Source organism: Phalacrocorax carbo, chromosome 8, assembly GCF_963921805.1.
Source record: "Phalacrocorax carbo chromosome 8, bPhaCar2.1, whole genome shotgun sequence".
NCBI classification, from domain to species: Eukaryota; Metazoa; Chordata; class Aves; order Suliformes; family Phalacrocoracidae; genus Phalacrocorax; species Phalacrocorax carbo.
Genome location: NC_087520.1, coordinates 24,580,821 through 24,595,958, shown reverse-complemented (window position 1 = coordinate 24,595,958; position 15,138 = coordinate 24,580,821). Strand labels below are relative to the sequence as shown.

Below are 15,138 nucleotides of genomic sequence, written 5' to 3'. Positions count from 1 at the left end.
CCGTAAACAACTTCCTTGTTTTGTACTTCAACTGTAATGAAATTCTTGTCTCCAAAGTTCAGGATTTTGAGTTTGGCCCATAAAAATTAAAATGGGGTCTCCTTTTTTCATCTTGTATATCTTGTTGTCTCAGTGTCTGGGATGTATCCTCAACAGTGCAGAATTAAACTGTCTTTTACGCACACAGGGCCTGGTCTCCTGTAGAGAAGGCCTGGGGCAATATTACAAAGCTGTCTCCTGAGCAGCTGTTCCTTCAGATGAATCATTGCAGGCCTACTTGTTTGTGGTTTAGGCCAAGCCTGACAATGACAGGCATCAATAGCAGTACCAGAGACTAAACCTCATAAATGCCAAGGCTAAAGTTTGTATGGAAAGTCCAGCTTGGCTCATTTATTCCCTTCTCACTTCCAGGTTGCCCCAGCAGAAGGCTTTTCTGACCTTGCCATGCAAGTTATGACCTCTCCGTCCAAGAATTATATACTGTCTGTAATCACGGTTGGCATCTGTGTACTCTTCCTCATTGGCCTGATGTGTGGACGCATCACTAAGCGGGTGACAAGAGAGCTCAAGGACAGGTAGAGCCTGGATTGCCTGCTGAAGAAATGCCTGCCCAGTGCCCAGTTTTGTACAGCCCTCCTCTGTATAGTCTACCCATCCCCTCTTGTGAGAGGAGAATTAAAAAAAAAAAAAAATTAGAACAGCAGCAGGTGTTGGCTCAGTTTTCCCATCCTGGATCTCATCCACAGCATCTTCATCCTATGAAAGTTTGTGTGCAACATTGGCAGCCCAGCCAGCAGCTTTTGTTACCCCTTTGTTAGCAGACTCTCGTTTACCTGCCTGTAGACAAATCTATTGTACTGTTGGAACTGCCTTCACTTTCCAAATCAGACTGATATGACCTGCAGCTTTAAAGTAAAAGCAGTTTTAAAGTAAATTTTTAAAGAAAGACATACCAACTATATGATTTAGGTAATGGTTCATACTGAAATCTAGTCATCCTCTGTGGCTGGGTGAAATTGAGGCAGGAAATTAAAGGGTAAATTGCATCTTACACCACAGTTGGCCTTGTTTTGGACATCTTGCTCATCTTATGTAAAGCATCTTCAGAGCAGTCTTGGACAACCTAAGGGCACCAGTCACTGGTGTCATCTTCTAGTGAATATCCTGCTTTTGTTACTGTAGATTTTTTGGCTGCAAAGGTGTCCTCCCTCTCTTCCTCTGCCACTCTCAAGATAGAATAAAATACTGACCAGGATCAAATACTCATGTGAGCTGTACAACTTGTGTTTCAATATAATAAAGGCACAGTGTAGATGCAAGGCATGTAGAGCCTGTCAGTAGTGTACAGTGCTGCTCTCAGCAGGCATTAAGTACCCTGATCAGTTACTCAGTCAACTTTTTCATTAGCGATGATGCAGTAAAATTCTAACACTCCTTTTATTTTACCTCTCTGCTGCAAAACTGTTATCCTTCTGAATTAACTATCTACAGATGGCATTGACACGCTGGCAACATGGTGCTTTGTCAGTAATGCAGAAAGCTACTGAAGGCTCAACATGCTTTATCTGTAAAATGGTTACCTGTGGGCTACTGCAGTGGTTTGTAACTGGCCTATTTGGGTCTTAATGGTTTGAGTGGTAGCACTGGAGAGTGTTTTTAATTTCCGCAACTACAATTGATAAGGGATAGCAACTGGTGTTTTCTGGGATGTAGGATACAGGTGCTGGTCCAGAAGGCCAAGCAGGAGTGGATGGGAGGATGAGTGTTGTATGAAAGGCAGAAAAATCTGGATCTTTAAGGGAATTAGCTTTCACATTTGTTACTGTCAGTGTGTGCACTCACACTGTATATAGTTACACTCCCAGAACATAATACTCATACCCCAGAGCCCAAATAAGATGTTTTTAAAAAAGCTGTACCAGTAATTGGCCCCTTCTTACCATCACCTTTGTTCGTCAAGTACAAGGAGGCGTGGAGGTCATAAGCCATGTGCTTTGGCTGAAACGGTGAGTTTGCTGGTGGTATCTAGAAGTGACTGCACTAGAGTCAGTGTGTACAGTAGGATATACTTTGTTTGCCTTTTAGATGTGTTCATCTGCATGTGCTGTGGCAAAAATCATGTGCCTAAAACTGTCCAACTTAGGCTGATGCTTGAACCATAACTTTATTTTCACACTTAGTGCGCTGCTAGGTAAGAGCTTACGCTTCCAGTTCTCCGCATTGTTCTCTAGAGGAACAGTGGAGGTGGATTTGAGACACTTTGGAGTGTGGACCAGCTGATTCTCATGATGCTGCATGTACAGAATGGTGTACAAAATACTTTGAGCTTTTGCTGGAGCTGAAGGTTTTTGCAAACATACCTTCATCCCACTTTGAAGATGGACAGCAAACTCTTAGCGGTATAGTTTTAGACTTACTATGCTAGTGAATCTTTTGCGAATGCTTCCTGGTTTTATATCAAAGTATGTACACAAGTGGTAGAGAATGTGTCTGAGGCAATGGAGGTTCAATGGAGAAATAGTGCATAGTAGAATTCCAGTTAAGTGGTTAGAACAGAAATTAAGCCTTAATTCTTTCTTTAACCCCTCTTCCCTGGTGCCAACAGAGCTTAACTGGCCCTCTGACAATGTAGAGTGGAGCAGAAGAGGGAACAGTTGATCATGTCTCTTGAGGTAGCACAGGTGTATAACACCACAGATGTTTGGCAGTTATAAGTGTGTGTTGTTTCACTTGACAGAGTGCTGAAATTACTGCTCTAGAGATGGGCATGTTCACAGAGCTGCCAGCAAGGGAAGTGGGACCTTTGTGCAGCCTTTCTTGCTTGCACAAGTCCTGCTTCTCAAAATGTCTATTGGGCATAATTATGTTGCTATTGGAGGGCTTTTCCTAAACTGTTGTGACTTTTTGAAACGGCATTTTGTAACCCAATTATCTTGAGAAACCTAGTAAGATGGTTTATTGTCTAGAAGTAGCATCTTCCACTAAATTCCAAAAGACATTGCAGTGAAAATTGTAGGTTTGTAGCCATAGTTCTGCATGTAAAACCTGTTTAGCGCTGAGGGTGGCTTTTTCTTTACAGCGCTGAGGGTGGCTTTCTGGTATGGTTTCTTTTTTCTTTTTAATTTAGAAAAGGGTTAGGTAAAGGGTGCCTGGAGCGATGCGTTAGGAATATGTAGCCTACGGTGGTGTTAGTCTATGGTTGGTGGTGTTTCTGACTGTGTCAGCAGGCTCACCTGGGAATTTGATTTCACTGGATGCTCTGGGATGGCGTTACAGGTATGTGTCTGGAGGCCCTCTGAAGCAAAGGTAGGAATGTAAATAAATTTTTGCATGATTCCCTCAGATACCCTTTGTCACTGTAAGGGCACAGACCCACCTTTTAAAGGTACGACGCTGGCAAAGGGTCCAGGCCATTTTATCACTGAGCATTGTTAGCTCTTCATGTTTTAAAGTGGGGCGTCATGCAACTGCCAGTGATGAAATTTGCTGTTTTCGTGACTAGAAATCTACCAATCCCAGTTTAGAAAAATCCTTCTCCTTTTCACATATACATAAATCTAGAGGTCTCAAAAGCACGGAAGCTCACACAAGGACTCTTCCAAAAATAACCTGCTTGTGCTGTTGCCAGCACAACCTCTTGCCTGCAGGTAACCATTTTCCATTGCAGGGAAAGAAAGAAATGGTTGTAAAACACTGCTGTTGCCTTGAACTTGAGGAAGCCTTTTTAACTTCTCTGATCTAATTGAGAGTGCTAGTAATAGCTGGGATTAGCCAAGAGAAAAGTGTTGGTGTGGCAAAACCTAGGGTACCCTTCCCTTTTCACGATGCTTGCCTCTCAGTGGAGAAGGCTGCATTCCACAGAATGCAGTTGGGATGGGTTTTTTTCCTTGTCATCACAAAACCTTCTCATGGAGAGCTTATTCCAGACATGGTGATGCTCATGCTCCTGGGGCTGTATGGAAGGGCTAGATGGCTGGGACCTAGCAAGGCATGCAGCGCTCTGTTTCCCTCCTGCTGTTGCAAGGTTTAACAAGTTATGTTTCCTAAATGATGGCACATGTTTAGATGACGTGGGTGAGGGGGACTCTGCATGATGAGCAGCTCATTATTTCACTCCTGCTAGCCTGCTATTGTTCATTCTTGTTGACCTTAAGTTTATTTATTGTTTACCAAGTGGGTCTAATCAAGTCCTCTCACGGAGTTTCAACTTGGGATTCTCCTGCCTTGCCTCTGTCATTCAGGCTGCTGGAGTCACTCATCTGGGTAAGAACAAAACTCCTGGCACTTCAGGTACTGTCCAGCAAGCTGAGTGCCCTGATGTCTGTGTCACTGCAGAGGGCTAGAAGGGCCCTAACAAAGTTCAAATCATTCTGTAACAAAATGTAGGCATTTCACCCAGAATCCGACACTTAAAAATCCATGCTCATAGAATCAGTCTTGTTCTGAAAGAATCCGCAGTAAGCACGTTTATGAAAAGTAATGGAGAGGAGTGAATGTCTCTTAAGAACAGAAACTAACTGCGAGTGGGTACAGAGGGAAGAAATGCATCAAACCCGAGGGATCACTCAAATCCCATAATGTTGTAGAGGAACTGTGTTCAAGTTGGATGGTGACTTCTGTTAAAACACAACTTTATTATTTAGTTGAAAGATGATTGTAGGTTTTTTCCTTTATCAATTTTGTTTAAAAAAAGGTAGTTTTGAGGTATGTGTGAGTGCATGTGTGGTATGAGACCAGAACGTTTCATCTAGCACTTCTGTCCCTATTTAAAATATAGCTCCATGGACTCAAACAGCTGTAGTGTTGGTTTGTATAAAAGTACCTTCTTAGTTAGGAGGCTTAAAATCTTCAAGGCAGCTGCCAGGTACTGATCTTTGTGCAGCCTCCCTGCTTGGAGGCCAGACCTGCCAGCTCAGTTCCGCTGACGGAATCTCGTGGTTAGAGGGGACCCAAATCGCACACATACGGGGAAGGACCTCAGCTGATGTGGCTGTTTGTCCTGTATGGGTGGGATTCTGCATCGTACCCACTCTGTCACATTGCCGAGTGCTGCCTGCATGGGACAGGGAGGAGTAATAACATATTGCCACTCTCTGGCAAAAGGCAGATTGCTGATTTTTTTTCCTTCCACAACACCCAAATTTCATTCCCTAGCTGCTGAAAGCAAGAGATCCCTTCCTGGGTGGATTGCTGTGCCCTGAAATCCCATGCTGCTGCCCCCCTGTATTTACTGAGCAGACATACTGGCGTTAGCCCTTACCTTGGGAGGTGCTGAATGTGGGGGAAAGGGAAAGATGTGACTATCACCTGTAGCTGCTCATGCTGAACAGAAGCAGTCAGGAGCTGTGACTGATGGTTGCGCTGGGCTGGAAAGTGTACCGGGAATGCCAGAGCTGGGTTTTCGGGGAGGTGAGGGGGTACCCTAGCACAGCCAGCCTCCCCCCACAGCATACAAAACAGATCCCGCTGATTCCTGTTGTACGGCAGAAGCTGTTTGAACTTAGTCTCTTTTTTATTTTTATTATTATTTTTAAATGTGACATTAAGGAGACACTTCTTTGTAAATGGTTTTCCCTTTCTGTGTATAAACCCTGGCTGGTCCTCGTTTAGGCTTTTTTTTTGTTACATGTTCATGCTGTGTAATTTTGAGATGTTACTGAGATTCTGAACATAATGTGCATTTTTTTCTGTACAGATGAAACGGGAGAATTTAATAAAAAGAGTCTGCAGGTTTTTACTTGTTGTAGTTTATTTCCTAGGGCTCCTGGGGGCGGGACGAGGGGCGGGGCATCGCTCTGTCTCACACACACACACACATCCCGCCGGGGTGGGGATTGGCAGGCCGGCGGGTGACGCAGCGCGTATGGGCGGCTGTCGCGCCGCGGCTGGCGGCCGTAAAGTGCGGAAGGTCAGTCAGGCCTCCCGCTCCTTCAGGTGAGCCGGCGCCGACCCGCGGTCCCGCGGGACCACCGGCCCCAACCCTACGACTCGCCGGGGTCGGCCCACCCGCCGGCACCGCCCCTTGCCCCGGCCGCGGGCCTGCCCCGCTCCTCGGGATCTCGGGAGCTCCAGCGGAGGCGAGTACAGGCTACGGCGGCGGTGGCTCCCGCGCCTCCGGGTGCCGGCCTTCTCCCGCCCCGGTGGCCTTTCCTTCAGGGTCGGAGCGGGGGGCGCCCTGCTCGATGGGGATCTGTGGCGTGTGGCAGGCGGCGGGTAAGAGGCGCCGCGAGCCTGCGGCAGTACCCTGCTTAGCGCGGGCACGGTGTCACGTTCCAGCCTTGGTTCGCGGGCCGGGCTGCTGCGCGGCGTGACCGCAGCCAGGGGCCCCGGGTAACGCCCTGGAGTAAAATTAACACGTTGAGAGAACGTGCCTCTGGTTCCTCATCCCGCCTGCGCTCATCGCAGGCTGTGTTTCCTTCTTTAGGTAAAGGCCTGACAACATTGATAACCAAGCTTATTTACACACTGTTACCTTAAGTCTTTATGAAAGATTTCAGAGCGTGTCCTGTACCTGCTGGCATTCTCTAATCTACCTGTTGTCAGTGTGAGAGCATTCTTGCCATTCTACTCCAGCTTTCCTCTGGTTCTTTGCTCGTTGTCAAGTTACACTGCCATCAGAAACGGCGGTGTAACAGTCTGTAACCGTTATATGATCTAAGTTTAAATCTTAATAGCAAGACCGTTGTTTCAGGACTGAATAACTGCTCTCCTGTTTGATTACTCATTGGCTTTCCTGTGTCCACTCATACGCAATGCACCATGTGATGTTTGCCACTGCCAGCCTTGTATATAATAAGGTAAGTGGTAACATGATTCTTGTCTTTTCCTTCCTAGAAGGAGTGGTACTGAGTTAACATCTGCACACATCTAGGTGGTGTTTTCAGAAAACTGACAAATAACTGCTGGGATGTTTCTCCGATTGCTGTCGGATGTCCGGTGGCGGGCGGCTAAGCCAAAATGGAGAAGAATGACCAGCTCCCGGCGAAGTGCCTCAAGCACGGCAGAACCTCACCTGGTTTCCTTGCCAGCACAGGCGCAGGTTGTCATCTGTGGTGGTGGAATCATGGGCACCTCCGTGGCATATCACCTTTCCAAGATGGGTTGGAAGGATATAGTCTTACTTGAACAGGGCAGGTAAGGATTTCTGGTAACGAAACCAAAGAAACAGGACTTCTGTGCATAGCAGCATCTGCTGTACCGTCTTATTTCTACATCTTCACCTGGACTTGGACCCATGGAATAAAGTTATACTCAACATCAGTAGCGACACTTACGACTTCTACCCAAGCACAGGGCAGACCTGCAAGGTGAAGGGTATCCCTTGTGCGATTGTGGTGGGTTAGCCTTGGTTAAGGGACAGACTGCCATACAGCTATTCACTTTCCCTCCTCAGCAAGACAGGGAGAAAGTAGGCTGAGAAAGCTTGTGGATCAAGATAAAGGCATGGAGATTGCTTATCAGTTACTGCCCTGGGCAAAACAGACTTGCCTTTGTGAGAATTAATTTAAAATAATTTAAGAATTACTTTATTTCATGCCAGTTAGAGTAGATTTAGGTAGTCAGAAATTAAAACTAAACGTTAAAACACCACCTTTCCTCTCCCATGCTCAACTTCACTCCTGCACTCCAGGGTCTTCTGCCCTACCCGCTCTGCCCCAGGGAGCGCAGGTGGTGAATGGTGGGGGTGTGATCAGTGCTGGGCTCCAGTGTGGGTCTTCTATGGGCTGCAGTTCCCATCAGAACTCTGCTCTGGGATGGGTTTTCCATGGACCACAGTTCCTTCAGGAGATATCCATCTGCTCTGGCGTAATCGCTGGTAATCATGTAAAACACAAGGTAGCTGGCAAAGGTGGACTGTTTTAAGAGAACTAAAAATTTGTGTAAATCATCTGGTCCCTCTTGACCATCTCTAGGAGTGGGACATGATACATATAAAGCCTTACACCACTGGCAAAGCTCAAAAGAGATTGCAGGAGATGGGGAGGTTATAAGCAGACATCACTAAAACATCACCCTGTAAGCTGGTCAAAGGCTTGGATTATCTGGTTTGTCTGTTGTAGGGTTTAGTGCCTATCTGTAAAAAGGGTAAGGCTGTTGCAGTTTGGCTGAATACAAGTCTCTGCATGCTCCTCAGTGAGTTGGATATGGTGTCTGCGGCAGAGTACATAGATCCTGTTGAAAGTTGCCTGTGCAGCGCATACCTCTTGTTTAGATTTCTGTTTCAGAGGTGGATTCATGGTGTTTTCATTGAGCAATTTGGGGACCTTGGGTATGAGACACTGCTGAGACTTTGGGGGGTTTGAAGAGGTGTTTATCACAGCAGCTTCTAATGCTCTAAATAGGTGCCGGACTGAGAATATTTACTGTCTAGCTTAGAGCTTCACACCTCTTGCTGCCTTCAGGAATAATTGGCTGTCACTCCTTGACTTTGCCTGGCTGGGAAGCAGGTAGTATCAAGTTCATTGTAGTTGCAAAGAGAGGAACTTTTCTCATCTGAGACCTTGGAAACAGTGTCCTTCCAAGTGAAATTAGCTGCTGGGCTTAATTTCTCAGGAAACATAATTGTTACAAGCCTGGAGTGGGGTATGAATACCTGGTTACAGATCTTCATCAAGTTAGGCGCTGTACAAGCTCAATCCATGTGTGTCCCAAGCAAAAATAATATTGCATTAGCAGAAACATCTTATGTGAAGCACAGCATGGTGAGACCATGCTTCCGCTATTTCCGTTGTGACTGAGGAGGGACGTAGCAAATACCATACCTTGCTCAGCTGATTCTTAGGTTGAATTTCTGAGAGAATATAGATGCACTAGGCCAAAAGCAGTCTTGTCCAAGGCTTGCATAGGCAGGTGGAAAAAGGCAGGATTGCTTTAGCAGCAGGAAAGATGACTAAAAAGTACGTGGATGCGAGAGAGATGCTTAAATCTAATTGTCTTGTCTTCACCTGTCTGTGCTGCAGGGAGTTTTTAATAGGTTTCTACCTCTACAGCAGCCCTTCACCAAATAGCTAGATGGAAAGTGATTTAAAGACAGGAAATATGTGTACCTATCTATGGCAGTTGCTGCACAGTGAGAGGGACTTGTTCTTACTGTAAACTGTGAAGACTCAAGGCTGAAATCCAAGTTAATTTTCATTTGAGGGAAATCCTGCTTTGGAGAAAGAATCGGGTAGGCAGGTCAACTTAAGCATACAGTAGTTTTTTGTAAAGCACTTTCTTTGAAAAATTGTGCAGTGTTTAGGACCAGTTAGAGAGAAAGGGTTTTGGAATACAATGCATTTCAAAAGTGAGCTGAAGGAAAAGCATTCTAGAGGCTGCATTATTCCCGCATCATCCATCTTGCAGCTTTTTGCCTAATGTGTTTGGGGGAGAGGTTGGTGTCTGGTTTGTGCTGTCGGTGGCGCTGCTGAAGCAGCCTGAGGGGCGGTGCTTGCCTCTCCACCTGTCAGCCTGGTGAGGCCTCATTTGCAACTTCTCTGGCAGGTTGGCTGCTGGTACCACTCGCTTCTGTGCTGGCATCGTGAGCACAGCCAGGCACGTGTCCCTAGAGCTGAAGATGGCAGACTATTCAAACAAGCTCTACCAGCAACTGGAACAAGAGACGGGAGTAAAAACAGGTACTTAAAAGTGTAATCACTGAGCAATCTGTGGGAAACTGAATCCAAGTATTGACCTGGAACAGTGAATGTAATTCTACAGTGTCTTAAGAGTTGTTGGTTCCTGTTCAAAAACAAGACATTTGGACTGGTTCAGGTGCAAAGGGATGTTACTAATGTAACCAGAAGAGTGGGAAGAAGGGTGCCAGGTGGGCAAACCAAAGGCAGACTACCTGCAAACTGTGATTGTTTTTTATGTTGTCCGTAACTTGGGCAAACATAGGTGAATTTTCACAAAGACACTAAAAAGTCTATTGCAATGACTGGAGCAAATGGCCCATTTTCTGCACCAATTCACTCCTCAAAAAGAGAAGAAGATTAGGAGAAGCACTAACACATATGCAAAGCAAGATATCTTACTCTAGTCTCACCCTGGAAATAACAAGAAAACATTGTGTTGAAATTCTCCCTCTCCCTCCAAAATGCTCAGGCATGTACCTGATAAGAACTTGGTCGCTGAAAGTTTTCTGCTTACAAGGACTTGTATTATAGATCAGACTTGACAGAGGTTAATAATTGTGCCCGTAATTAAGATTAGTGTTAATCTGTTGCAGGTGGTAGAGTCACAAAATGTCTGTGTTGAGTTGTTGAGGTTTTATTCTGCGTAGTTATTAGATCACTGTTTTGCCAGTAACCTCTCTGTCTTTTAATACGTACCACATGTGGGGTTTAAATTTTTTTTATAAACATGAGTAAATGTAGTAGAGTTAGAACACAAGTCAAAATTAAATTGCTTTTTTGAAAAGTTGACTAGGGCAATTTTGAATACTAGCTGGTAAGTGTTTAAAGTTACTTGGGGATCTGGGATTTCCAGGGTCCTGAGTAGTGGAAGCAATTATATTAAAGAAGTAGGTATGAGATTAAATGGAATTCAAGATCCTGTCCAAATCTGACTTGACTTTGTTCATTGTCATAGGGTACACAAAGACAGGCTCTATTTCACTGGCTCAGACTCAAGATCGACTCATCTCTCTGAAACGCATTGCTTCATCACTGAGGTACGTATAACCAGGAAATAAAACTGATCTGAAGTTTGCACCAGCTCTCCTGCAAGGCTAATGGCAGCGTTTTTTTCTTATGCTCTGTGGCAGTGTAATGGGGATACCTTGTGAAATTATCACCCCAAAGCAAGTGGCACAGCTCCACCCACTGATCAACATCCATGACCTTGTGGGGGCCATGTATGTGCCAGAAGATGCACTCGTGACATCTGCCAATGTGAGTCTGGCTCTGGCAACTGCTGCCTCACGGAATGGTATGAGGTTTTTTTATCTACATAGTGCTTTCCTGCATGGTAGTTATCTTCTTGCCATAAAAGAAAATTATGTTCTGCATCTCCTTTGGTATTCTAACTGAGCACTCAAGACCAGAACTTGCTTATTTCTGTAAGGTTCAGAATCTTTAAAATCCACTTTTTCTCAAAAAACAGGCTGAGTTTTTTTTAACCTACTGAATCCTTACAGATCTGCTGCAATAGATCAAGCACCAGTTTGGGGTCCTTACTGGTTATCTATTTCTCTGAATAAGCACACACTCTTTTACCGTAAAAACAAGCCTTCATAGGACCTGACTCAAAATTCCACATCAAAAGAGTTTTGATTACCTACAAATGAAAAGGTGGGACATTTCATTGGGTGCATATGCTTTGGAAGTGGGTTCGGAAGCGTAGTAATAAATGCTGTTTGCCCAGCACTTTGGCAAATTTGGAGTAGTCTAAAATTGGGAGAAGGGTTAGATATGGTAACAGAGGTGAAGCTCATTAATGATGAAAATCTATCAGATTGGAAGAAGCTACTTAGGAGGATGTCTCTCAGTTTCTTTTAGTTCAGCTTTTTTTGCATACTGTTAATTGTTTTTTTCACAAAATGACTGATTTCACTTAAAAGAACCAGTCTCGCCATCTGAAACTACAGACTTTGTTGCATAAAGGAGTTGTAATGGAAAGAAAGCCATAGCTGAAAGTCTTTTTTTTTTTTCACGTTGTTGATACTAGGACGTATTTATCACCCAGATTGTCACATGGAAAAAGTATTGTAACTCCTCAGTCTTAGCCTTTTAATTATGCACAAATTGTATGCACGGCATTTTACAAATAACAGGGTTTTGATTAAGAATTACTGGGCTGAGAAGAGAAATTTTGTCTTAAAGAGAAAATAAGCATTTAGGCTGAGTTTAAGGGTTTCACGTTAGCAGCCTGACACATGAGGAAGAAGGCTTGTGGTGTACTGACTTCCTTATGTCCTCTTCAGGTGTCCAGATTCATGAACGGACGAGTGTCAGTCATGTCTTAGTCCAGAAGGGTCATGTGACTGGAGTCGAGACCGACAGAGGACAGATTCAATGCCAGTACTTCGTTAACTGTGCTGGCCAGGTTGAATTATTAAAATTTTTTCTATTTTCCTTTGGTTAAGAACACTTGCACTTTCCTCAGGGCTTTTTTTTTTTGTTTTCTGTTTTCTTTCTTTTTTTTTTTTTTAATGGTTTATGCTTTGGCTTGGTTTACTTGAGTAGATCCAAGTCAAGTTATTCAGCAGGGGTGAGAAGGAAGAAAGCAGTGCTTGCTCTTTGCTTGGCACCAAAGACTGGACATTAACCTGCTGAGGAGCACCCCGCAGCTTGTTGGTACAGCGCTGCCCATGGTCTCTGTCCTGGGGGGTGCGCCCTTCTGACAGGAAGGATTTTGCTTCAGCTGTCAGTGAGACAGTGAAGTCTGTCTCTACGCTTCTCTCCCTCTTTCTCACACACACTGAAAGTTCTTTTTTTGTTGTTGTTTTCCTTAGTGTCATGTCTTCTCCAGTCTGAAAATTCATCTGACAATTGCTGTTTCTTGGCTTGCAGCTGGCTGTCTTGTTAGTTTGGGGTCTTAGCAGTACAGGCACCCAAATCCTGACTATTCTGCTTCTAGAGGCTGAGCCTAGTGTTAACTTTGGTGTAAAAAAGCAAAATAAGCTTTTTTATTGTAACTTGATAGATCTTAGTCTTGAATCAGGGCCCCACTTTTGTAGATCTTATGTAAGGAACAGAAGAACAGTCTTTATCCTGAACAGTTCAAATTCTAAGCAAAGAGAAAAAAAAGTGTGTCTGTTTAAGATTTAGGGGACTAAACCAAATCTTATTTGGCCTTTTATGAAAGCAAACCCACAGAGAGGAGGTGTGCTTTTGCCCTGCCTTTTGTGTTTTTTAAATTGGAATTAGTTTCCTTCTTTTGCATTCTAACATGCACTTTTTTATTTCAGTGGGCCTATGAGTTGGGCCACTCTGGGGAGGAACCAGTCAATATCCCACTCCATGCCTGTGAACACTTCTACCTCCTGACACATCCTTTGAAGGAACCTCTGGCAAGCAACTTACCAAGTAAGGATTCTTCAGCTCTACCTCACTTTTCTTGGTGAATTATATCTGCCTTTCCAAGGTGACGAATGGTTTATGACATAAAGGCCAGCTAAGGGCTGTCAGTTCTCAGCTTGTTTGGGTTTGTGAAGTACATTCTAGCTGAATAGCTCTGTATATCCTCTTTCAGTGGTAGAATCTCTTTCCTTGTTCTTGGGAAGGCTTTTGCTACAGAGGTGGATTTTCAGAGTTGGTCATTTTAGCAGGAGAATGACCTTGACTCTAGCTTGACTGCCAGGTGTGTCTGAGATTTGAATTTTTGCATTTGTGGGCTGGAGAGGGTGCTAGCCTTGGCACTGTGTTTTCCTTGCAGGCTGCTGTCCCCAAATGGCCCATCTATTCCTTTTCTCCAACTGAAGCTAAGGCTTTACAATGGCATTTACATGTCTATGAGCTGTAGGGGCAACCAAAGCACTTGAGGTAATTGCTCCTCCCCCATGTTCTGGTTTTTGGATCTCTTGAAGAAAAGCCCTTGTGTTTGAAAACTGTGGTTGGGAAGTTAGAAAGCTTTGCTTATTTACTCTGTCTTTAGCAAGAGTTTCTGCCTCTAGAGAGTATTGTATATACTATCCAGGGAATTCAGCTCTGACCAGGGTCCCCGAGTGCTTCATTTCTACTCTACTGAATATATATATATTCACAGCTTTTCTGTACGTGGGAAAAATTGCTGTGGAACATGCCAGGTGGAGTATCGCAAATGCTTCAAGTCGACACTACCACTGGAAGAAGCAATCCAGACCTGACTCCTTGTCCTCACTGCAGTGCTGCCCACCTTCTTTGTACCAGTGGCCTGCAGCAAACTGAATCAGTGATCTATCCCCATTAAAATTAACAGTTCTTAATATAGGAAGAGAAAAAGGGTGAGGGCAGGACATCTCTTGGTTGAAGATCTGGTCTTGGGCGCAGTTCCAGTGGAACTGTCAGTATAATAGCTTATCAGTGACACATGGGATCTGACTCCCTGTTGTGTCCTCCCGCTCCTGGTAACACTGTCCTGCCGACTTGGGTGTTCTTCAGGTTCAATTCAGTTTACCATGCTGCTCAAAATTTAACATGCGTGGTTGTGGTGGGAGTTAACGCTGATTTAGTAACCTAAACTGGCTTACCAAGGTGTCATGTGAGAACCAGAGTGGTGTGAAGGTGTGGGGCTGGGGGACTGAGCGTGTCCCTTCTCATGTCAGTGGGCCGCTAGCTTGGCCCAGCCTGTCACCAGACTCCATCATTGGTGTTTGTGGAACGACAACCTTTGATAGCTATCCCTTATCTCAGTTCCCTTCCCACCTCTTTTCTTTCCTCTGCAGCTATTGTAGACCCAGATGGCAGGATCTACATACGCAACTGGCAAGGTGGCATCCTCTCTGGAGGCTTTGAGAAAAACCCCAAACCTCTCTTCACGGAGGGACGGAACCAGCTGGAGATCCAGAATCTTCAAGAAGACTGGGATCATTTTGGTATGTTAGGGAGGAAAGATTCCCACAGCAGCGAAAAACACATGACTTCGGCAGAAGGCAGAGTTTGCAACAATGCAGGCTGTTGTTGACCAGCTAGCATGTGTCTGTCTTTACCTGAAAGGTGTGGGAAAGATGAACATTCTCTCAAATTCATTAATCTTTTCATTTGTCAGTAATTTGTGTAAAATGCCTTCGCCAATGACTACACTGATATCTGTGTAGTGTTTAAAAACACCTGCTAACCCTCAGCATATATGAATTTCCTCTAGTGCAGCGGGGTACTACATAAACTTTCCAGTGCTGTTCTTCCATTTCATTTGATTTTTGACTGTCAGTGCCACATGCTGCTCCTCTTGTGATGCTGTAGGTCACCACTGTTGACCTGCCATGTATCCAAGGTATTTTGTTTCTGCAGCTTGCTTCAGCAGTGACTGCCAAGTATGCTTCCATCGGTGGCAGTTGCTCTGTGGACAGAACTTGGTATTGTTGCTTCTCAGACTTCATCCCACCATTGACAGTGGTGGTTTATTATATTCTAAATGTTCTCTTCCCATTTTATTTGATTCTATTTTTATATTCTGTATGTACTTTTACATGGAGGGCACTTCCTGTAGGAAAGAACATAGCATGGTCTGAGTCCC

At 44.6% G+C, this 15,138-nt stretch overlaps 2 protein-coding genes across 5 annotated transcripts in view; both read left to right on the top strand.

The window, feature by feature from the left end:
* GLG1 (golgi glycoprotein 1) overlaps nucleotides 1–5,737 on the top strand; it is an 89,888-nt gene extending 84,151 nt beyond the window's left edge. Inside the window, exon 26 of the mRNA XM_064459246.1 lies at nucleotides 412–5,737. Within this exon, the coding sequence (XP_064315316.1) occupies nucleotides 412–579 (168 nt within the window). The 3' untranslated portion in view covers nucleotides 580–5,737. The remainder of the gene's footprint in view (nucleotides 1–411) is intronic.
* A 111-nt stretch (nucleotides 5,738–5,848) lies between these two features.
* The window catches only part of PDPR (pyruvate dehydrogenase phosphatase regulatory subunit), a 28,052-nt gene continuing 18,762 nt past the window's right edge, over nucleotides 5,849–15,138 (top strand). Inside the window, exons 1-9 of one of the 4 annotated variants that reach the window (XM_064459245.1) lie at nucleotides 5,884–6,213; nucleotides 6,692–6,797; nucleotides 6,872–7,134; nucleotides 9,484–9,617; nucleotides 10,573–10,654; nucleotides 10,748–10,911; nucleotides 11,906–12,027; nucleotides 12,893–13,010; nucleotides 14,348–14,497. In XM_064459245.1, coding sequence (XP_064315315.1) covers nucleotides 6,908–7,134; nucleotides 9,484–9,617; nucleotides 10,573–10,654; nucleotides 10,748–10,911; nucleotides 11,906–12,027; nucleotides 12,893–13,010; nucleotides 14,348–14,497 — 997 coding nt within the window. In that variant the 5' untranslated portion in view covers nucleotides 5,884–6,213; nucleotides 6,692–6,797; nucleotides 6,872–6,907. Of the gene's footprint in view, nucleotides 6,214–6,691; nucleotides 6,798–6,834; nucleotides 7,135–9,483; nucleotides 9,618–10,572; nucleotides 10,655–10,747; nucleotides 10,912–11,905; nucleotides 12,028–12,892; nucleotides 13,011–14,347; nucleotides 14,498–15,138 lie in introns of all 4 variants that reach the window. The other 3 variants (XM_064459243.1, XM_064459244.1, XM_064459242.1) reach the window with 3 other exon arrangements.